Genomic DNA, 22,833 nt, shown 5'->3' with positions numbered 1-22,833 from the left:
AATCATCAACTTGAACGAAATAGAGAATGAATAGTATTATATAAATATTGTATCTTAAATAGTTTATTCAATCTCTTCTAAAAACAGTTTAATTTACTGAAAGAAACATTTTTTAAATGTTAAATATAAGTTTACCATACAAACCAGAAATTTTACTCCTAGGTACGAAGTAAAATGAAAACATATGTCCACACAAAGACTTGTAAGCAAATGTCCATAAAAGCATTACTCATAAAAGCCAAAAAGTGAAAACAGTTCAAGTGTTCATCAACTAGTAAACAGATAAATAAAATATGCTATACCCATGCCGTGGAATACTGGAACAAAATACCAATACATGCTACAAAACGGATGAACCTCAAAAACATTATTCTAAGTGAAAGAAGCCAGATGCAAAACACTCAGTATTGTATAATTCAATTTATATGAAATTCCAAAGAGGGCAAATCTATTGGCATAGAAAGATTACTGGTTGCCTGGGGTTGGCGGTGGAAAGGTGATTGACTTACGGTATGGGGATCTTTGGGGGTGATGACAGAATTCTAAAAGTGGATTTGGGTGATGGTTGTATGATTCTGTAAATTCACTAAAAATCACTGAAGTGTACACTTAAAAAAGGTTAATTTTACAGTATGTAAATTTTATCTCCATAAAGCTAACTTTTAAAATGAAAAAGAAATCAAGACTTTCTCAGAAAAACAAAAATAATGATGGAAATCATAGCCAGAAGTCTTACTCTACAAGAAATCTTAAAGAAGTTCTTCAGGCTGAAGAAATATATTAGGCTGAAACATGGATCTCCACAAATAAATCAAGAATGCTAAAAAGAAATAAATGAAGGTAAAATACATTGATTTTTCCTATATTTAATTGACCTAAAAGATAACTGGGGGGCTTCCCTGGCAGCGCAGTGGTTAAGAATCCGCCTGCCAATGCAGGGGACATGGGTTCGAGCCCTGGTCCGGGAAGATCCCACATGCCGAGGAGCAACTAAGCCCGTGCACCACAACTACTGAGCCTGCGCCCTAGAGCCTGTGTGCCACAGCCACTGAAGCCCGCACTCCTAGAGCCTGCGCTCCACAACAAGAGAAGCCACCGCAATGAGAAGCCCGGGCACCGCAACAAAGAGTAGCTCCCGCTCACCGCAAATGGAGAAAGCCCGCGCGCAGCAGTGAAGACCAAATGCAGCGAAAAATAAATAAATTAAATAAATAAATAAATAAATAAAGATAACTGGGTGTTTAAAGAAAAAATAGTAGTAAAATACTGTGCCAGAGTAGCTATAATAACACAAGCAAAAAATTCAGGACAAAGAACACTATTAGAAATAAAGAGGATCATTACATAATAAAGAGGTCAATTCTCAAATAAGATATGTAACAGAGCTTAAAAATACATTGGACAGGGACCTCCCTGGTGGCGCGCCTGCCAATGCAGGGGACACGGATTCGATCCCTGGTCCGGGAAGATCCCACATACTGCGGAGCAACTAAGCCCATGCACCACAACTACTGAGCCTGCGCACCACAACTACTGAAGCCCACGTGCTGCAACTACTGAAGCCCATGCGCCTAGAGTCTGTGCTCTGCAACAAGAGAACCCACCACAATGAGAAGCCCGCGCACCCCAACAAAGAGCAGCCCCTGCTCGTCGCAACTACAGAAAGCCTGCATGCAGCAATGAAGACCCAACGCAGCCAAAAAAAAAAAAAATTGGACAAAAACTGATACTACTGAAAGGAGAAAAGGACAAATACACAATTACAATCAGAGACTTCAGCACTCCTCTCTCGGCAACTGACAGAACATGTAGGCAGAAGATTAGTAAAGCTATAGGTTACCCGAACAGCACTATCAACCAATCTGACCTAAGCGATATGTGTGTGTATGTGTGTATGTGTGTGTGTGTGTGTGTGTGTGTGTGTGTATAAACGCCACTCAACACATTATTCTCAATTGCACATTGGACATTCATAAAGATCAATCATATTATGGGCCACTAAAAGAAAAAAACCTCAATGAATTTTAAAGAATAGTGATCATTAAAAGTATGCTTTCAGAACATACTGGAAATCAATAAAAGAAAGATATCTATAAAGGATACTGCTAAAAACAGAACTACCATATGACCCAGCAATCCCACTACTGGGAATATACCCTGAGAAAACCATAATTCAAACAGACACACGCGGGCTTCGCTGGTGGTGCGGTGGTTAAGAATCCGCCTGCCAATGCAGGGGACACGGGTTTGAGCCCTGGTCTGGGAAGATCCCACATGCTGCGGAGCAACTAAACCCGTGCGCCACAACTACTGAGCCTGCGCCCTAGAGCCCGTGAGCCACAACTACTGAAACCCACATGCCTAGAGCTTGTGCTCTGCAACAAGAGAAGCCACCGCAATGAGAAGCCCGTGCACTGCAACGAAGAGTAGCCCCCGCTCGCCGCAACTAGAGAAAGCCCACGCGCAGCAACGAAGACCCAACGCAGCCAAAAATAAATAAATAAATTTATTAAAAAACAAAAAAAGATACATGCACCACAATGTTCACTGCAGCACTATCTACAATAGCCAGGACATGGAAGCAACCTAAATGTCCACGACAGATGAATGGATAAAGAAAATGTGGCATATATATACAATGGAATATTACTCAGCCATAGAAAGGAACGAAATTGGGTCATTTGTAGAGATGTGGGTGGATCTAGAGACTGTCATACAGAGTGAAGTAAGTCAGAAAGAGAGAAACAAATATCGTATATTAATGCACATATGTGGAACCTAGAAAAATGGTACAGATGAACGGGTTTGCAAGGCAGAAATAAGAGACACAGATGTAGAGAACAAATGTATGGACACCAAGGGGGGGAAAGCAGGGGTGTGGGTGGTGGTGGTGGGATGAATTGGGAGATTGGGATTGACATATATACACTAATATGTATAAAGTAGATAACTAATAAGAACCTGCTGTATAAAAAGTAAATAAAATTCAAAAATTCAAAAAAAAAGAAAAGAGACATGCACCACAATGTTCACTGCAGCACTATTTACAATCGCCAGGACATGGAAGCAGCCTAAGTGTCCATCGACAGATGAATGGATAAAGAAGATGTGGCATATATATACAATGGAACATTACTCAGCCATAAAAAGGAACAAAACTGAGTTGTTTGTAATGAGGTGGATGGACCTAGAGTCTGCCATACAGAGTGAAGTAAGTCAGAGAGAGAAAAACAAATACCGTACGCTAACGCATATATATGGAATCTAAAAAAAATGGTACTGATAAACCTAGTGGCAGGGCAGGAATAAAGACGCAGATGTAGAGAACAGACTTGAGGACACAGCGGGGTAAGGGGAAGCTGGGACGAAGTGAAAGAGTAGTATTGACATATGTACACTACCAAATGTAAAATAGATAGCTAGTAGGAAGCAGCCGCATAGCACAGGGAGATCAGCTCGGTGCTTTGTGACCACCTAGAGGGGTGGGATAGGGAGGGTGGGAGGGAGGCTCAAGAGGGAGGGGATATGAGGTATATGTATACATATAGCTGATTCACTTTGTTGTACAGCAGAAACTAACACAGCGTTGTGAAGCAATTATACTCCAATAAAGATATTAAACAAAATAAAGGTCACTGTTAAGAGAATGAAAAGACTAATCACAGACCGGGGGGGGGGTAAAAATCTCTGCAAATTACATACCTGAAGAAGGACTTGTATCCAAAATAGATAAAGAACTCTCAAAAATCAACAATACAATAATCAAGACAGTGTGGCAGTAGAGGAGGTGTAGACACACAGATCAGTAGAACAGAATAGAGGACATAGAAATAGATCCACACGAAGATGCTCAATTGATTTTTTACCCAAAAAAGTAAAAACTGATAAACTGTACCTCATCAAATCTAGAAAATTTTGCTCTGTAGACCCTGTAGAGGAGATGTAAGGACAAATTATAGACTGGGAGAAAATTCTGCATATTATATATCCCACAAAAGATCTGTATCCAGATTATATAAAGAAGTCTCAGAACTCAACATCGAAAAAACAATCCCATTACAACATGGGCAAAAGACATGAAGAGACATTTAACCAAAGAGGATATACAAAGGACAAATAAGCACATGAAAAGATATTCAACATTGTTAGCCATCCAGGAAATGCAAATGAAAACCACAATGAGATATTACTACAAGTCTCAAAGTGGCTAAAATAAAGAATTGTGGCAATACCAAATGCCAGTGAGGATGCCGAGAAAATGGATCACTTACATACACTGATGGTTGAAATACAAAATGGTACGGCCACTCTGGAAAATAGTTTGGCAGTTTCTTTAAAAACTAAAAATGAACTTACCAGATGTCCCAGCAATTGCACTTTGGGGCATTTATCACAGAGAAATCAAAACTTATGTTAGTGCAGAAACCTGTACATGAATGTTCATAGCTACTTTATTCATAATAGCCAAAAACTGTAAACTATTAAAATGTGTGAATGGCTAAATTGTGGTACATCCGTACTATGAAATACTATCTAGCACTAAAAAGGAATGAACTATTGATACAGGCAACAACTTGAATGAACTTCCAGGGAATTATGCTGAGTAAAAAAAAAAAATCCAATATCAAGAAGTTGCACACTACAGTATGATTCCATGTATACAACATTCTTGGAAAAATAGAATTATACAGATAGAGAACGAAACAGTGGATTCCAAAGGTAAGGGATGTGAGGTAGGAAGTGCTGGAGGCTATAAAGGGGTGCGTATGAGGTGTGATGATCATGTAGTGATGGTAATGATGTCTCAGTTTTGTACCTTGATTGTGGTGGAAGTTACACAAAGTCACATGTGTGATACAATTGTATAGAAACACACACTTGCATGTGTAACTCATAAAATCTGAATAAGCTCTGTGAACTACACCAATGTCAATTTCCTGGTCTAACATTATATTCTAGTTATGCAAGATGTTCACACTGGGGGAGGCTGAGTGAAGGAACGTCCCTGTAGATTTCTTTGCAACTTCCACTAAATCTATAATTATTTCACAATAAAGTTTATAAATTTCACAATAAGAAAATAAGCACCTTTAGACTCAAGTTTGAGAAGTACTGGGTCCAGCACAGGGAACAGGAAACTATGGTCTTCTGCAGACCAAATATGACCCACTGCTTGCTTTTGTAAGCAAAGTATTATTGGAACACAGCCATGCCCATTCATGGCTGCTGAAAAGAAAAAAGAAGAAAAGGAAAGGAAAGGAAAGGACCACTATTTTGTAAACGGTCAAAAGATCTGAACAGAAAATTCACCAAAGAAGTTATATGGATGGCAAATAAGCACATGGAAAGATGCCCAACATAGGTAATCATCAGAGAAATGCAAATTAAAAACCACAATGAAATACCACTACATACCTCAGAATGGCTAAGAAAAAAAATTAGCAATACCGACTGCTGGAGCAACTGGCATCAGCAGGATGTGGAACAACTGGCACTCTCACACCCTGCTGGTGGGAACGCGAAATGGTATAGCCACTCTGCAAGAGTTTGGCAGGTTCTTATAAAGGTAAACATTCACTTACCATGTAACCCAGCAATCCTGCTCCTGGATAGTTACTCAAGAGAAATGAAAACAAAAAACCTGTATACAAATATGTATAACAACTTAATTCATAAGAGACAAAAACCGGAAACAAACCAAATGCCCCTCAACTGGTGAATGGATAAACAAAATGTGGTACATCTGTACAGTGGACTACTATCCAACAATAAAAACGAGTGACCTGCTGATACACACAACCACATGGATGAATCTCAAAGGCATTTTGATAAGTGACAGAAGCCAGACCCAAAGGACTACATACCATATGATTCCATTTACTTGACAATCTGGAAAAGGTAAAACCATAGGGATAGATATCAGACCAGTGGCTGCCAGGGTTTAGGAATGAGGGAGGGGTGGAATACAAAGAGGCAGCACCAGGCAATTGGGGGGGGGGTGATGGAACTTTCTGTACCTTGATTGTGGTGATGGATACACTGCTCTGTGCTTCAGTCTGAAGTCATGAAAAAGTATACCATAGAAGTTTGCTCTACGTAACTAAATAAACCAAAATAAGATCCCCCTGCACACCCACCTAAGTGAGAGCATGTGCTACCAAGGATGGGCAGTAACTGGAGCTCACACACCGCTGGTGGTGGTGTAAACCGTTACAGCCACTACGGAAAGCTACTTGGCACCATCTGCTAAAATTACACACGTACATCCTACAAATCATCAATTCCACCTCTAGACATATATGCAACAGAAGCATATATTTACCAAAGAAATTAAATACCAGGCTATTCATAGCAGCTTTATCTGGATTAGCAAAAACCTGGACACTACGCCAATATCTGCAAACAGTGGAATAGATAAATCAATCATAGTACAGTCATAAAACGGAATACTGTATGGCAATGAGGATAAAGGAAATGCTGCTCACATGACAACCTGAATGAATCTCAAACAATATTAAGTATGAGAATCCAGACAATAATAAGAGTACATAATGTAGGATTCCATTTATATAATCAAAGATGTTACAAGTCAGAATAGTGGTTACCCTTGGGCAGAAGTAGTGACTTGGAAGGGATCACAAGGGAGTTCTAGCAATGTTCTATTACTTAATATAAATGCTGCTTATTGGTGTGTTAACTTTGTGAATATTCATTAATCTGTTCACTTAATATTTGTGCATTTTCCCTGTTTGCAAAGTATACTATACTTCCATTTAAAAAGTTTTAAAAGCAGAGTATGTATATTTCATTTTCTTTCCTTTTTAAAATTTAGGTTTGCTGATCAAAGATTCTTTGATTCCAAAGGCAAGGACCAAGAATCAAACAAGAAAACCTTTGTTCCTGATTGGATAGAAGGATGGAAGCAACTTTTGATTACTTGCTCTATCATGAATGGTGCCAGGGGCTTCACAACAACCAGTAGAGGTGGGAATTTTATTTCCATTTTTAGAGATGGAGAAGACCCAAGGACAAGAAGATGAGTGGTTTCAACTATGATCTGTGATTCAGCATTTCTAGAATGATGATCTTTGGGAACATCAGAGAGAGAAAGGCCTCTAAAGAGCACCTAGTCCAGCCTCTTTATTTTACAAAAGGAGAAAATGTGCTCCAGAAGAGAAAGGGGTCATTCACGATTATCCATCTACTGAAAGAGAAGGGACTAGAGCTTCAGTCTCCTAAGTGCCATCCAGTGTATGTCCAATGCATCATGGCCATTGTTTACAGACAAATCATCAAAACCCTTTAAGGAATGGAGGGAAAAAAAGCATTAAATTGGGAGTTGAAAGATCTAGATCCTATCCCAGTTTTGCCAAGTAAGTTTGACTTCCCCCTTTGGGTTTTAATTTCCCCACCCGTGAAATACGAGGTGACAATACAAAATCAACAAGAGATAGCAAGTCTTGGATCCATGACAGAGGTAGATCCAGGTTTTGTGGGACCTGAAGCTTCATAACACTTGACGCCCTCATTAAGGATAAGAATACAAAATTACCAATACAAAATCAGGAACAAAAGTAAATATTTAAAATGAGAAAAGAAATACAATAGAGTACACATTTGAAAAAGTCAACGAATGCTAGACATATCTCAAAATTCAGGAAAAATGACAATAAACTAAAGCATATTCTTATTAATTAACTGCCTGATAAACCTCTGTAATATATTATTCCCACATTTCTGTTAGAGTCGGAGACTCACAGGACTCAGCATATAGTTGTCCTCACAGCTAAGATTTAGTACAGCAATGTAGCAAGGACACAAAGGTGGATCACAAGGGGGGAAGACACAGGCAGAGCCTGGAAGAATCCACGTGCGGACTTCCTTATGCTCTCTCCTTCCCATGTGGAGCCACACAGAGGACACTCTTCCCTCAGCAGAGAAAATGCGGCGACATGTGTGTGATGTTGCTGCCCAGGGCAGCCCAGATTCAGTGCCCACGGCTTTTCTTCGAGGCTGTTCTCATAGGCAGCGTCTGCCTAGCGTGCACCTTCTGGGAGAATTCCAGACTGCCAGAAGGAAAGCAGGGGCCCAGCCTAAAGCACACTGTATGTATAAACAGTCTAAGCACAGTGAGCCATTCTCATCAGTTTTCCATTAACTGGGGACACTCTGCGAGCTATGATGCCAGATGCCAGCAGAAGGCCACCCTTACAAGCAGGTCTTTCTGAGGACAGCAGTCCCAGGCCTGCTACATTAACTTCTGCACACCACTCAAAGTTTGGAGTCTTGTGTCGCACCTGTGCTCACAATCTCAGGAATTCTGAAGAATGCGATTTCACACAACCCCCATCCAAACAGGAGTATAAACGTATCTTGTGTTTATAATTGCATACACTGCACACTGAGTATATTCCTGACAGGACAGAACTTGTGTTCGTTGACTTTACATATCTGATTCATGACTGGAAGACTTTCCCCCAGACTAGCTTCTAGCTCCATATATTGTGAACCTTGATGTTCCTCCACTGTCAACATACTTCTGGTACCTAGTGCTGCAAAGCACAGTGACATCACAGCGTCCCCTCCAGCCTCACACCTCTCGTCCTGGTACCGTGCACATTGGCACGGTAAGCAGGAGTATTCCTGGAAGCAATTTCAATACAAGACAGCTAGCAATAGCTTGGAACATGTACAGAATTGGTTGGGAGCCCCTTAAATATGTCTCTCCAAATCCAAACTAAGTGTATCCCAATTTAATGTCCCCTTAGCCAGATTCCCAATATGCCCATGGCCACTGTATTGTCACCCAACATAAGAGCAGGAGTGATGGAGACAGCAGAATGGAAACAGAGATGCCCTGGACCAACTGTGGCTGAAATACCTTTTGTAGATTTACAAACCATACGACTAGCGCATACCACAATGCTAGGGCCCCTTCCAGGCCTGTCAATGCCAGTGACTCTGAAGCTTGATCTTGAACTTCATTAGCTTCGCTGTGCATCTCTGGTCCAGAGAGTTACAGAAGGGGAACCAAACACTGAGAAAAGGCTTGGGACCCAGATAACACGGCAGAAGGGAGGAGGGTACCTAACCAGAAGCAAAGATAAGGCAATCAGGATGAATTCCAGATAACCAGAGTGCAAAAGCACCTGGGAACGAGTGATTAGCATGTGACCTAAGGGATGGAAAGACAGCCTGAACTGGGACACAACACAAGGACCCAAACTACAGAGCTGTCTTTCCTCCACGGCTGAGGCAAGAAATCTAGCATGAGGTTTGGTAGACACTGAGTGGGCAGGACGAGGAAGCAGTTCAGGGGAGGTGGGCTTCTTGAACCACCAGCAGAGAACTGTGCTGGGCCAGCACACAATCGAATTGAGCAACGCGGAAACCAACAAGACGGCTGAGAAAGACAACCTTGTGAATAGGTCAACACTGAATTCCCAGATGGTACAGTCACAGCATCCAGTGTTTCCTGAGCTTGAAAGGGCCTTCTCGGTCCCACGTTCCACCCCCTGCCCTCTGCGGGGACAGGGAGCAGGTCGGCGGTGTAGTTGTCAGAAGGACTGGTTGAGTCCTGCCTCGGTCGCTTACTGTGCCAGCTGAGGTAAATCACTTCCCTTTTCTGATTTTCAGCTGCCTCATCGCTAAAACGAAGAGAATGACAACGCCTTCCCAGGAGCCCAGGGAGAATCCAGTGTGATACTAGGATGAGGAAAAGGATCTGGAGAGGCATTTTCCTGAACTGGAACACAAGGACTGGCAGGCAAGCCCGCTGTGAAGCGCAGAGCTTTGCAGGACCGTTAGCTTCGCCATTACCCCAGTGCAGACAGCAGCACAGGAGCTGTGCCCGCCCACCTCTCTGCAGACAGTTGGGTGGCTCAGAACACGCCGCCTCTCGCTGACTCTTCCCTCTCCTGAACGGATAAGCAATTTAAAACTGCGATCTTGGTGCTATTTAGCGGGAAATTGACAGTACTTCTTTGGGATTAATTTGATATGATTAACAGTCATTTTCCAAATAGGATGTATTCTGAGAAGTAGTTTTGCTAAGAAGGGAGAAGGAAGGAGGGAGAAGCATCGAAATGTCTGAAAGAGAGGGAGGAAATCAAGGGCAGATTTGCTGTGATGGCAGATGACACTTTCACTCCCTTACGTCCCCACCGACCCTGGTCCAAGCCCTACTCTATCCTGGCAGGAAGATGTATACGGGAGGGACTGGCAGCAAAGTAAAGTATGCCTTTTTCGAAGTCACACAGGAACAAGTGACAGACTTGATGAAAACTCTGGTACCCTGGGCATTCTGGAGAATCCATCAATGGGACCCTCAAGTGTGAGGACAAATATAGCCGCTGGATTTGGCAGTACTCAACTGCAGTACCAGAGATTAAAATTTAAGGATGGTGCTTTTGGACAGCTGTGGCACACAGCAGGCCCTTAACCTCCCCTCTGATTCGGCCTCCCCTTACATTCAAGAGAGCACCAGCCACAGGTGAGTGAGCGGAGCTGACTCTTTGGGTGCCATCAGGAAGTATACCCTGTGAAATGCATACTCCTGATTCACGTGCAACAGCTCCCCGCCCGCCCCACAACCTGAAGGAAGCTGTGGACCTGCTCACGAACAACACGATTCCAAGTTCCTAAGCCACACTGCATGCGAGCTGGAAGGAGGTGAAGTGGTCAAAGCAGTGAGGCTGAGCCCCTTGCCTTGGAGATGTGTAGCAAAGGGACTTGGCCAAGAACACACGCAGGGCCCAGGGACGGCCCTGCACTCCAGGAGCATGACTCAGGGCAGCAGCCAACAGCCTGGGCACCAGGCTCGGAGTGTCCATCCTGTGTCCCCACCCTGCTTGGTGGCCACACAGACCCTGGGTTGGCTGAACCTGTGTTTGAATCCCAACTCTCCCTGGGCCAACTGGGAGAGCTCAGCCGAGTCCCTCGGCGTCTGCGCTCTCGGTTTCCTCATCTGCCCGGTGGGTCTAACAGCACCGGTCTTGCCAGGCTGATTCCAGGACTGAAGGAGATGAGATGTGGGTGGCACCTTGGCCCCAACTCCTCTGCCTGGGCTCTTCTTCCTCACCGCCTCTGATCTCCTGTCCTCCCAACCGAAAGCTCGCCTCTCGGCAGTGGACTCCTATATCACCACCTTCCAAACCCTGCCCACTCCTCGGTGCACAGCTCAGAGCCCGCCTCCCTCTGGAGCTTTCCTCATCTGCCAGGGAGATTCATCCCGGACTCTCCTGAGGCCTCACAGCACTTCAGATGGTTCTGTGGAGAGGGTCTGGTCCTGCCTGCAATGAGATTACTGACACACCCGCCCTGCTGACCCACCTCGCACATGCTGACCCCTGGGGCAGGGCCGATCTCGTCACCTGCTGAGTCCAGAGCAGCACAACAGCGTGTCGTGGTAGCAAGCCTATGAGCGCCGCGTGGCGGTAAACAGAACGGTTCACTGCCACCATCTGTCAGCATCTAGTCAGTGTCTCCTCGGGCAGAGGCAGGCTCTGGGGACAGCACCAAGGTGACCTGGGTGGGATCCTTATCCTCAGAGGGATTGCAGTCTAGCTGGGGTAACAGGGCACACACACACACATAAAACAGAAACCGCCCAAGGTAACCTTGCACAAAAAGAGTACAACAGACAGGGTTCTGGAAGGTTGTAGAGAAGGAACGGTCCTGAAGCCAGCCTCAGAGGCTTCAGGTGGAGACAGAAAGTGAGGAGGGAGGGCATCTGCCGTGAGTGAGCAGCGTGGAGGGCTGGGGACCGGGAGAGTCAGGCTGCGGGAGTGGACAGCGCGGCCACTACCAAGGATGCAGGAGAGGGCCGCTGTGAGGAAGGCCACGTTAGGGTCACAGCCTCGTGAAGTGTACGGAGCGATGGCTGAGCCCGGGCCCACTGAGGGCTCGTCGTCACCCCACGAGTTGAGGACTATTTTTATTGTCCTCATTTGACAGATGGGCAAGCTGAGGCCAGAGAGGTGCAGGCACTTGAAAGCCAAGCTTTGGGAGCCAGGGGTTGCCCTGGGCAAAGCTGTGTTTTAGGAAGCCTGGTTATGCTACAGGGGAGGCTGGGGTGACAGGGGGCCGGAGAGGGATTAGAAATCTGTTTCTGTCATGTGAGCAAAGGCCCCAGCTTTAATAGAGCTCAGGAAACACCAGAACAGGATGTTCTTCCAGAAACTTTTCCTCCTTAAGGATTCTATCTGCGGCTCCTCTACTCCTCACTGCTACTTTTGTAACGGGGGTAAGGGTGGGAAACCGAGTGGGAGAGGGGTGACGGGGAAAAGAGATTCTTGTGCTTTGTAAAAGGTGTCTGAGGAAGGCTCAGGCACAGACCCTCCAGAGGTAACCGTGGTGAACTGAATGTTCTGGGGAAGAGTCCACAGCCCCAGCCTCACCATGCCTGGCCACAAGTTATGCCTCCCTCCTCGGAGATTCCAGAACCTATGAGCTACACCTTTCTTAAGGCCCCTTGTGCTTTCCACCTGTCTGTGGCTTGTCAGCAAGTTCCCTGTCTTCTCCATCTTTGTAGACCCAATGCCTGGCGCCAAGGAGGTGCTCACACACCAGAGAGTGAGGGGATCAAGGAAGGAAGGAAGGAAGGAAGGAATGAGGGTGACCGATGGCCGCTGACAGAGGTATTGATGGACCAGTCACCAGACGGTCAGCTTCTGGAGGAGGGGAAGTTGGGCACACCCCCTCTTTGTTTCCCACCCGCCTGATGCTAAAGAAGCCCATTGACAAGCCCTTGGAACACACATCTACTAGACTGTTCGCCTCACCAACTGAGCACAAAAAGAACACCTCTGTGTTCGGATCCAGCCTCCCTGGCATTCAGTCTCCCCTTGCTTCCTCAGATGGTGCACATGCCACCTCTGCCCCCATGGGAAAGCTTTCATCCTTCTTAATGAAGGGCTCGGGCAAAGCCACAAAGAACATTCTGGTCTTCTGCCATATTCCACATAGGACATGTGACATTTAAACACACTGGCTACTCTAGCAGTTGAGCTTTTGTCTCCTTGCTAAAGTGGGTTCCCCACCTTAGCCATGACCTTACTGAATTGAAACAAAGACTGACAAGCAAAGCTCTATAGTCTGGTAAAGCAGCTGGTCTACTGGACACACACAGGAGGAGCCCCAGCAAGGAGTGCAGAAGACAGAGCAGTCTACCAACACTGAACCTGGGGCACTCAACTCAGCACTGGATAGAAAGGATGGAGGCCATTTACATGAAAGCTTCTTTCTAGGTGCCACGTCATTAAGATTATCAAGAAAGCACACGGATGCCAGACACACCGACAGCTGTCCACAATTCTAAACCTTCACTTAGACCTAGAGCGTGGAGACAGGCCTCGGCCAGGGTCTGAAAGCAGGTCACTTGTTTCTGCCAGAAGTTCCCTTAGACAAGTGTCAAAATGAGACTTCCTTATGATCCAGACTGCAACCAAACCAAAGTGCAACTCTTCTTAACAAAGTGCAACAGCTTCTTAACCCAAATTGTGCTCTTTACAAGATATTTTACAGATGCTTCCGTCACTCAAAGTTGGGAAACAAATACATTCTGTCTCCTTCATCCTTCTCCTCCATCCTAGGTCAGTTTCCACATCTGTATAATTGAGAATTCTGCCCTCAACAGAAACCACTCATTCTACACAAATTTTCAATTTGTAATATAATCAGAGTATCAGTAAGTAAAGAACTCAGAATCAAAGGATGTGAAAGATCAAAGGCATTCTGTGATCAGAGCCTTGCTTTACAAAATGCTATCCATGGACCAACCACTTAGGCATCAACTGGGATCTGCTGAGAAGTGCAGAATCTCAGGTCCACGCCAGAACTTCTGAATCAGAAGCCACATTTGGCAAGATCACCGAGGGATTTGAAAGCACACTGAAGTTTGAGATCTAGATCACTGGGTTTCAAACTCGGTTCTGTGGAATGCTTCATGGGCCTCTAAGAGGAGTGGGCCAGGAAGAGATTGGGAAGAAGGGGTATGGGGAGCAGGCCTTACTTCAGCTGAGCAGCCTGCCTCTTATCTCTTTGGGAGGTTGAACCCCCAGCCAGACTAAGATATCCCATGGGCACAAAGGTTGGAGAATCACTATTCTAGACCAATCATCTCATTTTCTACATGGCACAGCTGAGATCTTCCAAAGAGCATAAAGGAATTTTACCAAGACACATCATAGTCCCTTGAACACTGTTAGAGAACTCTGAAATTTACCAAGCCTGGGAATCAAGAAAAATCTTCATAGTCATTGTTGCCGGAATAACCTCTAACCTGCAAAAGTAGAAGCAAAGACAGACCCCGAGCCCCAGTGGAAGAGGACATGACGTCCAAGGCTGTGCCCTGGAAAAGCCCTGTGACATTAGTGGCATTTTGTGCCACCTGGTTTTCAGGAGAGGAGAGAGACACACAGAGATAGTAAGTGCCAAGGCTACACAGGAAAAGAAGAGCTGACATCCAAACCCAGGTCCCCAGGCCCCAGAGCCCAGGCTCTGGATTGCATCATTCACATCGTGAGCACACACTGGCAGCCCCTCTGTGTGCCCCATGCACTGGCCCAGCCTATGAGCTACATGGACACACATCCACTCAAAAAAGGGGGCAATCCATCCTCACGGACCCATGGGATACAAACAATGGGCTCCCTTGCCAGTGCCTGGGCTCCCGGCATACACCCTACACACGGAAAATGCAAACTCAGTTGCTATATCTTCATGGTAACAAGCATTAAGAATCTGTTTTAATATACATTGTTATGTATCTGACATCTCTATGCCTTGGGAAAGGTAGAAAGATCAAGAAGGCAGAAATGGTCAGAGGAGGAAAAGGAGAAGAAATACTTTACAATGTACTGACATATTAGTTTCAGCACCTCGTTTTTACATTCATACTCCCCAAGCACTGCATAGAGCTTTCTGCCATGGAAGCTCTTATTACCGACCATCTTTAATTAAAACTGAAGTTGCAAAAAAAAAACAAACAACCCAATCAAAAAATGGCCAGAAGACCTGAATAGACATTTCTCCAAAGAAATACAGATGGCCAACGGGCACATGAAAAGATGCTCAATGTCGCTAATTATTAGAGAAATACAAATCAAAACTACAATGAGGTATCACCTCACAAAGGTCAGAATGGCCATCATGAAAAAATCTGCAAACAATAAACGCTGGAGAGGGTGTGGAGAAAAGGGAACCCTCCTACACTGTTAGTGGGAATGTAAATTGCTGCAGCCACTATGGAGAACAGGAACAGTATGGAGGGTTTCTTAAAAAACTAAAAATAGAACTACCATATGATCCAGCAATCCCACTCTTGAGTATACATCTGGAAAAGACAAAAACTCTATTTTGAAAAGATACATGCACCCCAATGTTCATTGCAGCACTATTTACAAAAGCCAAGATATGGAAGCAACCTAAATGTCCATCGACAGATGAATGGATAAAGAAGATGTGGTATATATACACAATGGACTACTACTCAGCCATGAGAAAATAATGAAATAATACCATTTGCAGCAACATGGATGGACCTAGAGATTATCATACTAAGTGAAGTAAGTCAGAGAAAGACAAATATTCTAAGATATCACTTAAAAGATGCTACAAATGAAATTATTTACAAAACAGAAACAGACTCACAGACATAGAGAACAAACTTACAGTTACCAAAAGGGAAAAGCGGGGGGAGGGATAAATTAGGAGCTTGGGATTAACAGATACACACTACTATGTATAAACTATATAAGCAAAGCCCTACTGTATAGCATAGGGGACTATATTCATTATCTTGTAATAAACTACGATAGAAAAGACTCTGAAAAAGAATAGTTGCTGTACACCAGAAACTAACACATTGTAAATCAACTATACTTCAAAAAAAAGGTGAAGTTGGAAGAGCTGGCCAGCAGATGGCACAATGAGCAAGCAGCACATTGCTAGCGTCAAACCCTAGTGTCATTTCAGCCACAAAGCTGGCCCCTTTCCCAAAGCCTCCTCAGAGTATCATCTGGGAACATTCTAGTTGGGCGATGCAACACACCAAGGCCACCCTCCCACATCGTCTTGTCTTCACCGCCCGCCCTCCTCCTTCAAATGCAGTAGGTCCAGAGGCAGTAAGCAGGGGGCCCACACGGCTACTTCCTCCTGGCACTGGAGGCTGCCACAGTTCAGGCCATCGGTGAGCTGCTCTGGGCAAACCCGCACCACGTCTTCTTTCTCTGGGTCATCAGCAGCAGCCACTCCGCTCAGCCTGGGCAACTCTGGGTGCCACATGGGACAAATCAACCTTCTGGTGCAGACCAGGAGAATCTGGACCCAATGCCTGCACCCTCACCCAAGCAATAACCCTCAGAACATAAAGACCTACCGTCGTCTCTCTAATCTTCTTTCTGAAGTCAGGAACAAGAATTGGAAAGCTCATCACAAGCCGGGAGAAGGAGGCGGCCTGCAGAGAAAGGCGCACGTGTACAGATCAGCAAGGACAGGCACCCGCACACGGAGCGACACCTTACTCACCCGTGTGCCCCTCTTCTCTAACTGCTGCCTGGCCTGGGAGGCACACAAAGGTTTGTCAGATCATTGATGAACCAAATGAGTGAATCGATGAATTCTTCTCAGGGAGAGAAACAATGGTTTGCCTTTAAAACTGCAAGTGAGGGCATTGATCTACTGTACCCAGGGCACAGGCCTGACTCCTTAGGGTGGCCTCTGAGTCGAACCCAGTCTAGTTTCCCAGCCTCCTCTCCCATGAACTGGTTCCACAAGCACCTGGTCTCAGTCCCCTGAATGTGTCTGGCCCTTCCAGGGGTCCCGTCCCCCATCTCCCAGCTAAGGAGACCCTTCTCACTTCAAGACCCAGCCCAGACGGCCCTCCTCTCTGAAGCCCTCCGCAGCCCCTTGCTCTGAGTCAGGGGTTCCCCGCTCTTCACGTTCCCCTCCTTCTGCCTCGTGTCAGACCCTGTGCTTTACAGGTCTGCCTGGAAGATGCCCCTCCCCCACCAGCCCTGAGTAACACAAGGGGGAGTGGACACCCGTGTCCCTGCACAGTCGAGGACCCTCTCACAGGTCGGACGTCTGCGGACTTAAGCGGGCTTTGCCTTATGATGTCTGGCATCCAGATCTGCCCTCTCCCATCAAGCTGCGCTGACACCGATGCTGCTAACAGATGGCCAGTTAGCCAACGCCCTGGAAGCACGTCCCCTGCCCAACCCAGCGGTTGTCTGATGCACAAGAAGCCAAAGCACCTCCCACCAGGCCGGCCGCAGGGCAGAGCAAGGTGCTGCCCGGGCCAAGGCAGCTGGCGCCCCGTGTGCGCACGCAGCCACCCCTCGGGCACCAATTCCGGGCGCTGGTTCTCCCGGTCAGTCGATGTGGATCGCAAGGCCTCAGGCACTGCGAGGGCCTGACCACTGGGGCCCACTGCGGGGACCTCTAATGCCCGTCCGTGCTCTGCAGCTCCCCGACGGGCTGGCAGAAACTGTCGGGTCGACATCGCAGGTTGGAGGGACACCCTGCCCAACCCTGCTTGCTCCCTGTCCCCTTAGTGGGTGTGAGTCCCCAGCCAGCCTCTGGCACTAACTCTCTCCCGGGATCAGCTTCCCGAGGGACGCAACCCGAGCCGGCCGGCCCTGGGGTGGTCCAAGGAGCTGGTGATGACATGGGGTCTTGGCACGGGATTGTCATCACCCGCCCCACTGGCAACGAGGACCCCACCCCGGGGATGGGTGGTGTGCGGACAGCCCCGGGCACAAGGCCACAGCCCAGCTGCTAGAACTTTCATGCTAGAACTTTCGCTGGGCTGGCAGGGGGAGAGGAATTTCCTGGCAGGTGAGAAGATCCAGGCGTGCGGAACGTGGGGGGCACAGGGGGAGGTGACTTCTTTGCTTTGCCGACCACAGGGGATGAGCAGCTTAGGGTGAAGAGCAAAGTGAGAAAAAAGGGGGCCCCAGGGTCTCCCCAGTACCTTACAAAGGAGCCCCCATCTCAGGCAGCGGACAATCGTCCAACCCAGGATTCGAGAGAAGTGGCTGAAGCTCAAAGACGCTGAATGTTCAACCAAGGCACGTCGTCTGTCCCGCCAGCATCGGAAGCCCACTCGGGAAAACCTGCGCCCTTGACACGAGGACCAGGGAGACTGGGAGGAAGCCCCAGAAGACCGGGACTCCCCAGACGTCGCTGAACTTCTGAGCCTGCGGCAGTGGCCCACCCCTCCCCCTAAAGAGCTGGTGTCCCCGCCTCACCCCCGAGGGAGCAAACATGACCCGAGTCCTTCCCCACAGGTGCCCTCCGTCCCAGGAGACAGGGTAGCCAGCCGCCCCAATTTGCCGTGGGACGTGAAGCGCTACAAGCAGCAGTGTGCAGGAAAAATGGGGCGAGGTGGTCAGCCCACTGCCAGGCCCCCAAGCAGAGCGAAGTCACCTCACAACACAGGCCGGGCGCGCCAGGCCTGGTGAGGGAGGAAAGGGATGACCCCCCTGCCCTCCCCCGCCGCCCAGGGACTGCAGCAGAGGTCGTGGGGCGCCACTGAGCGGCCAGAAACCAGGGGCTATGACGATGGCCGCCACTGACCAGGAGGCCCGACCCACCGAGCGGGGCAGGTGGTCAGTACAACACGGCTTCCCGGGGGCTCGATGGATGGGCAACCGACCAAGATACAGTCTAAAACGGACACTCAAAAGAGCAAGGACGGGCGGCAGGAGGCCGAGGGCAGCCGCCCCAGTGAACAAGTCATGATCCCTCGCCCAGGTCCTGCCCCTGAGCCAGTTCTCAGACGTGGAACCACGGACCAGGGACGTGGCGGGTCCCCAGGGGGAAGGACGCTGTAGCACCACGGCAAGCAGGCACTCGTATGACCCCCCCCAGCCCCTCCCAAAGGGACCTCGGGCTCCGCGCTGGGCGACCCAACACCGGGAAGCGGGACAACCAGACAGCTGGAGGCTGTTGGACACCGGGCCCAGCTTGACCCTGATGTGGGAGACGCAATAAAGTCTGTCTCTGCGGCTGCTTCAGGAGGACCCCTGGGCTGGGGTTTCTGAGCAGAGGCTGTCACTGGTCCAAGGTACGCAGGGCCGTTCCCGAGGATCTGTCAGCTGGTCCTGAGCAGGGAGAGGCTGCAATCCACTATCCTCCAGAACCAGGTGCAGGGCTTAGCGAGATGCCTGCCGAGGAATCCTTCAGAACCTGGGGTAACACTTAACGTGAGTGAGAAGATGTAAGGCCCAATGGTAACCCTGCACGCACTCCAGCGAGTAAAGGAGAAACGTGTAGAAAAAGAGCAGGGGAGACACGCCCCACTCGTGAACTCGTGAACCTTCTTGCCTCCAGGTGATGCCTTATGGGCGTCCCTTGCTCCTGACTCTTCACATCCTCTCTGCACTCTGTAAAGTCGCCACAGAGAGCACCCAGATACTCAAGAGGCGGCTGAACGGGCCCTACACGCAGAGCCCATCAGTCCTGTCATCCGAGACCTGTAACCCCGGTTACGGGATGGCAACACTCGCTCCAGACCCCCACCCCCGCACCCAGGCCCCACTCCTGAATCTCTCAAACAAGTAAGCTGGACCCATTCACTGGGCCATGGCCTGATGTCGGGAAGGCCCCCTCCAGCTGCGGAGGGGGCCTGGGGCCCGGGTCGTTGCTGATCCGCCCAGAGACTGAGGACGCTAAAGAGGATGTAGACCCGAGGGCTCAGGAGTGCCGCAGACGTGGAGCCGAGCATCTCCCGCCCCCAGCCAAAGGTGACGTAACGGTCCGTAACGCGAAGGCAAGTGGGGGCATCGCCAGAAGCGCACAGAAGTCCCCCTGTGCTGTGTGCCACGCTCCCTGCGCAGGCACCACCCCGAGCAGTGGCGGCAAAGTGGCTGCTCACGTCTGCGGGTCCCCTGTGTGCAGCTTCTTCCCGAGGTCCTGCAGCGCCAGTCACTAAGACAGAGTCAGAAATACCCGCGGTTCTCAGGCTGGACGCCTCGATCTGGGCCGTGTGGAGAGGGGCACGGCCACCAGGAGCTGCCCAGGGGACAGAGGGGAAGGCGGGGGCAGGGGAGCACGTCTTAGAAACAGGCCAGATGTGGGGCGGCAGGAGGTAAACCGGGAGCTGGGGCAGAGAAAACAAGGCCGCCGGCCGTCTTCCTGCAGCTGCACGGCTGCCCCGGGGCTTGTCCTGCGTGAGTCCACGGCATGGAACTAAAGCCAGGCGGTGACCGAGTGACTGACTTACCCAGTCAAGAAGGAGCCCTTTCTCACGGGCAGAGCGCTGGACGCCAGGGCACCGTCTCCTCGGGGACCACTAGCCCCAGGGGGCGGGCCTGGGAGTGGACGGCAGCCTCCAGCGGGAGGGCCGGCGGGACACGCCCTGACGTTTGGGGCACTTCCACAGGTCGGAGAGGGTGTAGGCGAATGCGGAGTCCAAAGCTGGCCTTCAAAGAGAGGAGGAAACCAGCCCCCAAGGGGCAGGAGGAGGCATCTGAAACACAAACAACCAGGGCGGGATTAGTACCCGGACCCCGAAAGGAGCTCCCACAACTCGGCACAAAAAGGACACGCAGCTCAGCGGCAAGATGGGCAACGGGCGCTTCAGAGAGGAAACCAGCCCTACCCAGGAGGACACTAGGGAAACTGAGACTTTGGGTCGAGCCCGTCCCACACCGGTGGCGCCCCAAAACGTGCGGCAGGAGCAACCTGGAACCCTCTCCGGGCCTCAAAGACGCAGTTGGGGTGGGGGGCTGGAGGGGCCCAGGCCACCGGGGACGAGAAGGGGACGCAGCCGCAAAGGCGAGTGCCCAGATGGGTCGCAGGGCCAGTGAGGTCTGCTGGGGCCACGGGCAGGGGGCCAGAAAGGGAAGTGGACTCAGACCAGGTGCCCTGGGCTCCGAGAGGGGGCGATGTCCTGGGGGCGCCGTCCCCCAAAGAGCAGTGGCGCCAACGACAAGGGCTTCCTGAAAGGAAGACGGGGTGCCTCGCGGGGACAGAAGCGCGTCTGGGGAGGAAGCAGAGCTTGAGGAGGAGACTCACTCCTGTGACGTGGGGTGCAGTCACAGGGGCTGGGAGGGAGCAGGAGCCCCGAGCCGCGGAAGGCGGGAGCGGCCAGGCTGGAGGCCAAGGCTGACCTAACCCAGATGAGCAGAGGGAAAGGAGAGCAGGCCCGTTCCTGCCAGGACGTTGTTCCTGCAGGGGGTGGGAAGCGGCAGGTGGAGAAAACGTCACTGGGAAGTCAGAGATCAGATGGTTGTAAGGCTCGGCGCTGACTTACTTGTACTGAAGATCAAGGCTGAGTTGCAAAGGGGCTCCTCTCACGGGGGCAGCCAAACACCAGCCCACGCCCACCTGCAACACGGCCAGGCCATTCCTCCTGGGCCCGCCCATCCGGCAGTGAACAGGCCTGGCAGCCACTACCCCGGACCTCCCTCCCCGCGCCGGGGACCTGGGGCTCCCCGCCTCTCAGCACACACGGGAGGGTCAGAGAAGGGAGTCCTTATGTAGCGCCGTCACAGCTGTCCCCCAACCGGCAGCCACCTATCACGCGCCTCTAGCTCGCTGGGCAACTTCTAGTTCTTCAAAAACGGGGTTCGGGAGGAACACCAGCAGCCCACACCCACCACTCACGGGACCCTCCCTCATGATCTGAAAGCACGACGACGACGCTCCGGGGTGTCTGGACGCAGCTGGTAACCACGCTTGGGGCGAGGAGCCGAGGAGGGGACACCGGCATGGAGGGACTTGGAGCTGCTGATCGCTCAGGTCCCCCGCAGCCCCGAGGCCCCGAATCCGCGAAGGCACCCTCCGCTCCTCACCTAGGGGCCGGCACTCCTGTTCCCTCGGGCTTCTGCAAGGAGAGGGGAGGCCGGCTCGCTGGAGGAGAAAGCAGTGCTCCGTTGAGCCAACGTTCCCTCGGCAGCAGCTGTGTCAGGCGCCCGGCTTACAGGAACGAGTAAGACCCTGTCCTTGTCTTCCCAGGACTCCTGGAGAGCAGCTCCAGCCCGGGAAGAAGAGCCCAGCGAAGGGAGGCAGCAGGAAGGCACAGGGCGCTGCCAGAACCCCAGACGCTCGCGGCGGGCGCAGAAGGGGACGTTACAGTTGTGCCTGGAAGGAGGACAGGAGCTTGCCAGCACAAGAGGAACCAGGGGTCCAGGAGCGGGAACCGCACGTGCCAAAGTGTAGAGACCCGCAGAGTGCGTGCCCGCAGCGTGCAGGGACAGCACAGGCACCCAGGGTGTTGGGCGACAAGGACGGAGAGCCGGGGCCACTCGAAGGCCCTCCCAGGGCACCAAGGAGGTGTTGGGGCTTAAACAGGAGAGGGCTCGGCAGGGTTTTCAGTCCGGGGTTGACGAGGACAGATGTGCGGTGTGACACGGAACCGATGGCCTGTGGGGCACCCACTGGAGGAGGAGCGACAGGAGGCGTCCCGGCCGGTGGGGAGACTCAGGTGACAGCACCGGCCCTAGGTCATGAGGCCTGAAGTCAGCCAGTAGCAGTGGGGACAGAAAGAGGAGCATTTATTCTGAGCAGGCACTTGGGAGGCAGGGACACAGGACTTGATCACCAAGGAAATGGGAGGGAGGGCGGCGGTAAGGAACGCGAGGAGGAGCAGAGCCAGGTGGGAGACACTGAGTGGGCTGAGGCCCCGCCCCCCCCCCCCCCACCACCACCACTGGGAGGAAGAGGACAGGAAACAGCTCTGAAGGGGAAGTTGGCTTTGTTTGGGACATGCCAGGTCCCAGGGGCAACAGGAAGCCGAGTGAGACATTTTCTTCTCACCTCAGAAAAGGCCAGATAAAGACTGTCCCTCAGGACTCGGCCAGCAGCAGTCCCAGGGTGGCTTGGAGG

General features: G+C 49.9%; 1 protein-coding gene across 1 annotated transcript in view; it reads right to left on the bottom strand.

Moving 5' to 3' along the window:
* The window catches only part of LOC137756469 (uncharacterized), a 98,041-nt gene that overhangs the window by 74,168 nt on the left and 1,040 nt on the right, over positions 1-22,833 (bottom strand). Inside the window, exons 3-9 of the mRNA XM_068532711.1 lie at positions 21,930-22,290; positions 21,613-21,832; positions 21,260-21,333; positions 21,022-21,174; positions 20,228-20,473; positions 17,975-19,932; positions 16,379-16,456 (exon numbers count right to left, since the gene is read on the bottom strand). Of these exons, the coding sequence (XP_068388812.1) occupies positions 21,117-21,174; positions 21,260-21,333; positions 21,613-21,832; positions 21,930-22,290 (713 nt within the window). The 3' untranslated portion in view covers positions 16,379-16,456; positions 17,975-19,932; positions 20,228-20,473; positions 21,022-21,116. The remainder of the gene's footprint in view (positions 1-16,378; positions 16,457-17,974; positions 19,933-20,227; positions 20,474-21,021; positions 21,175-21,259; positions 21,334-21,612; positions 21,833-21,929; positions 22,291-22,833) is intronic.

Source organism: Eschrichtius robustus, chromosome X (genome assembly GCF_028021215.1).
Source record: "Eschrichtius robustus isolate mEscRob2 chromosome X, mEscRob2.pri, whole genome shotgun sequence".
Taxonomy (NCBI): domain Eukaryota; kingdom Metazoa; phylum Chordata; class Mammalia; order Artiodactyla; family Eschrichtiidae; genus Eschrichtius; species Eschrichtius robustus.
The sequence above is the reverse complement of the archived record's forward strand: the minus strand, read 5'-3'. Positions and strand labels throughout refer to the sequence as shown.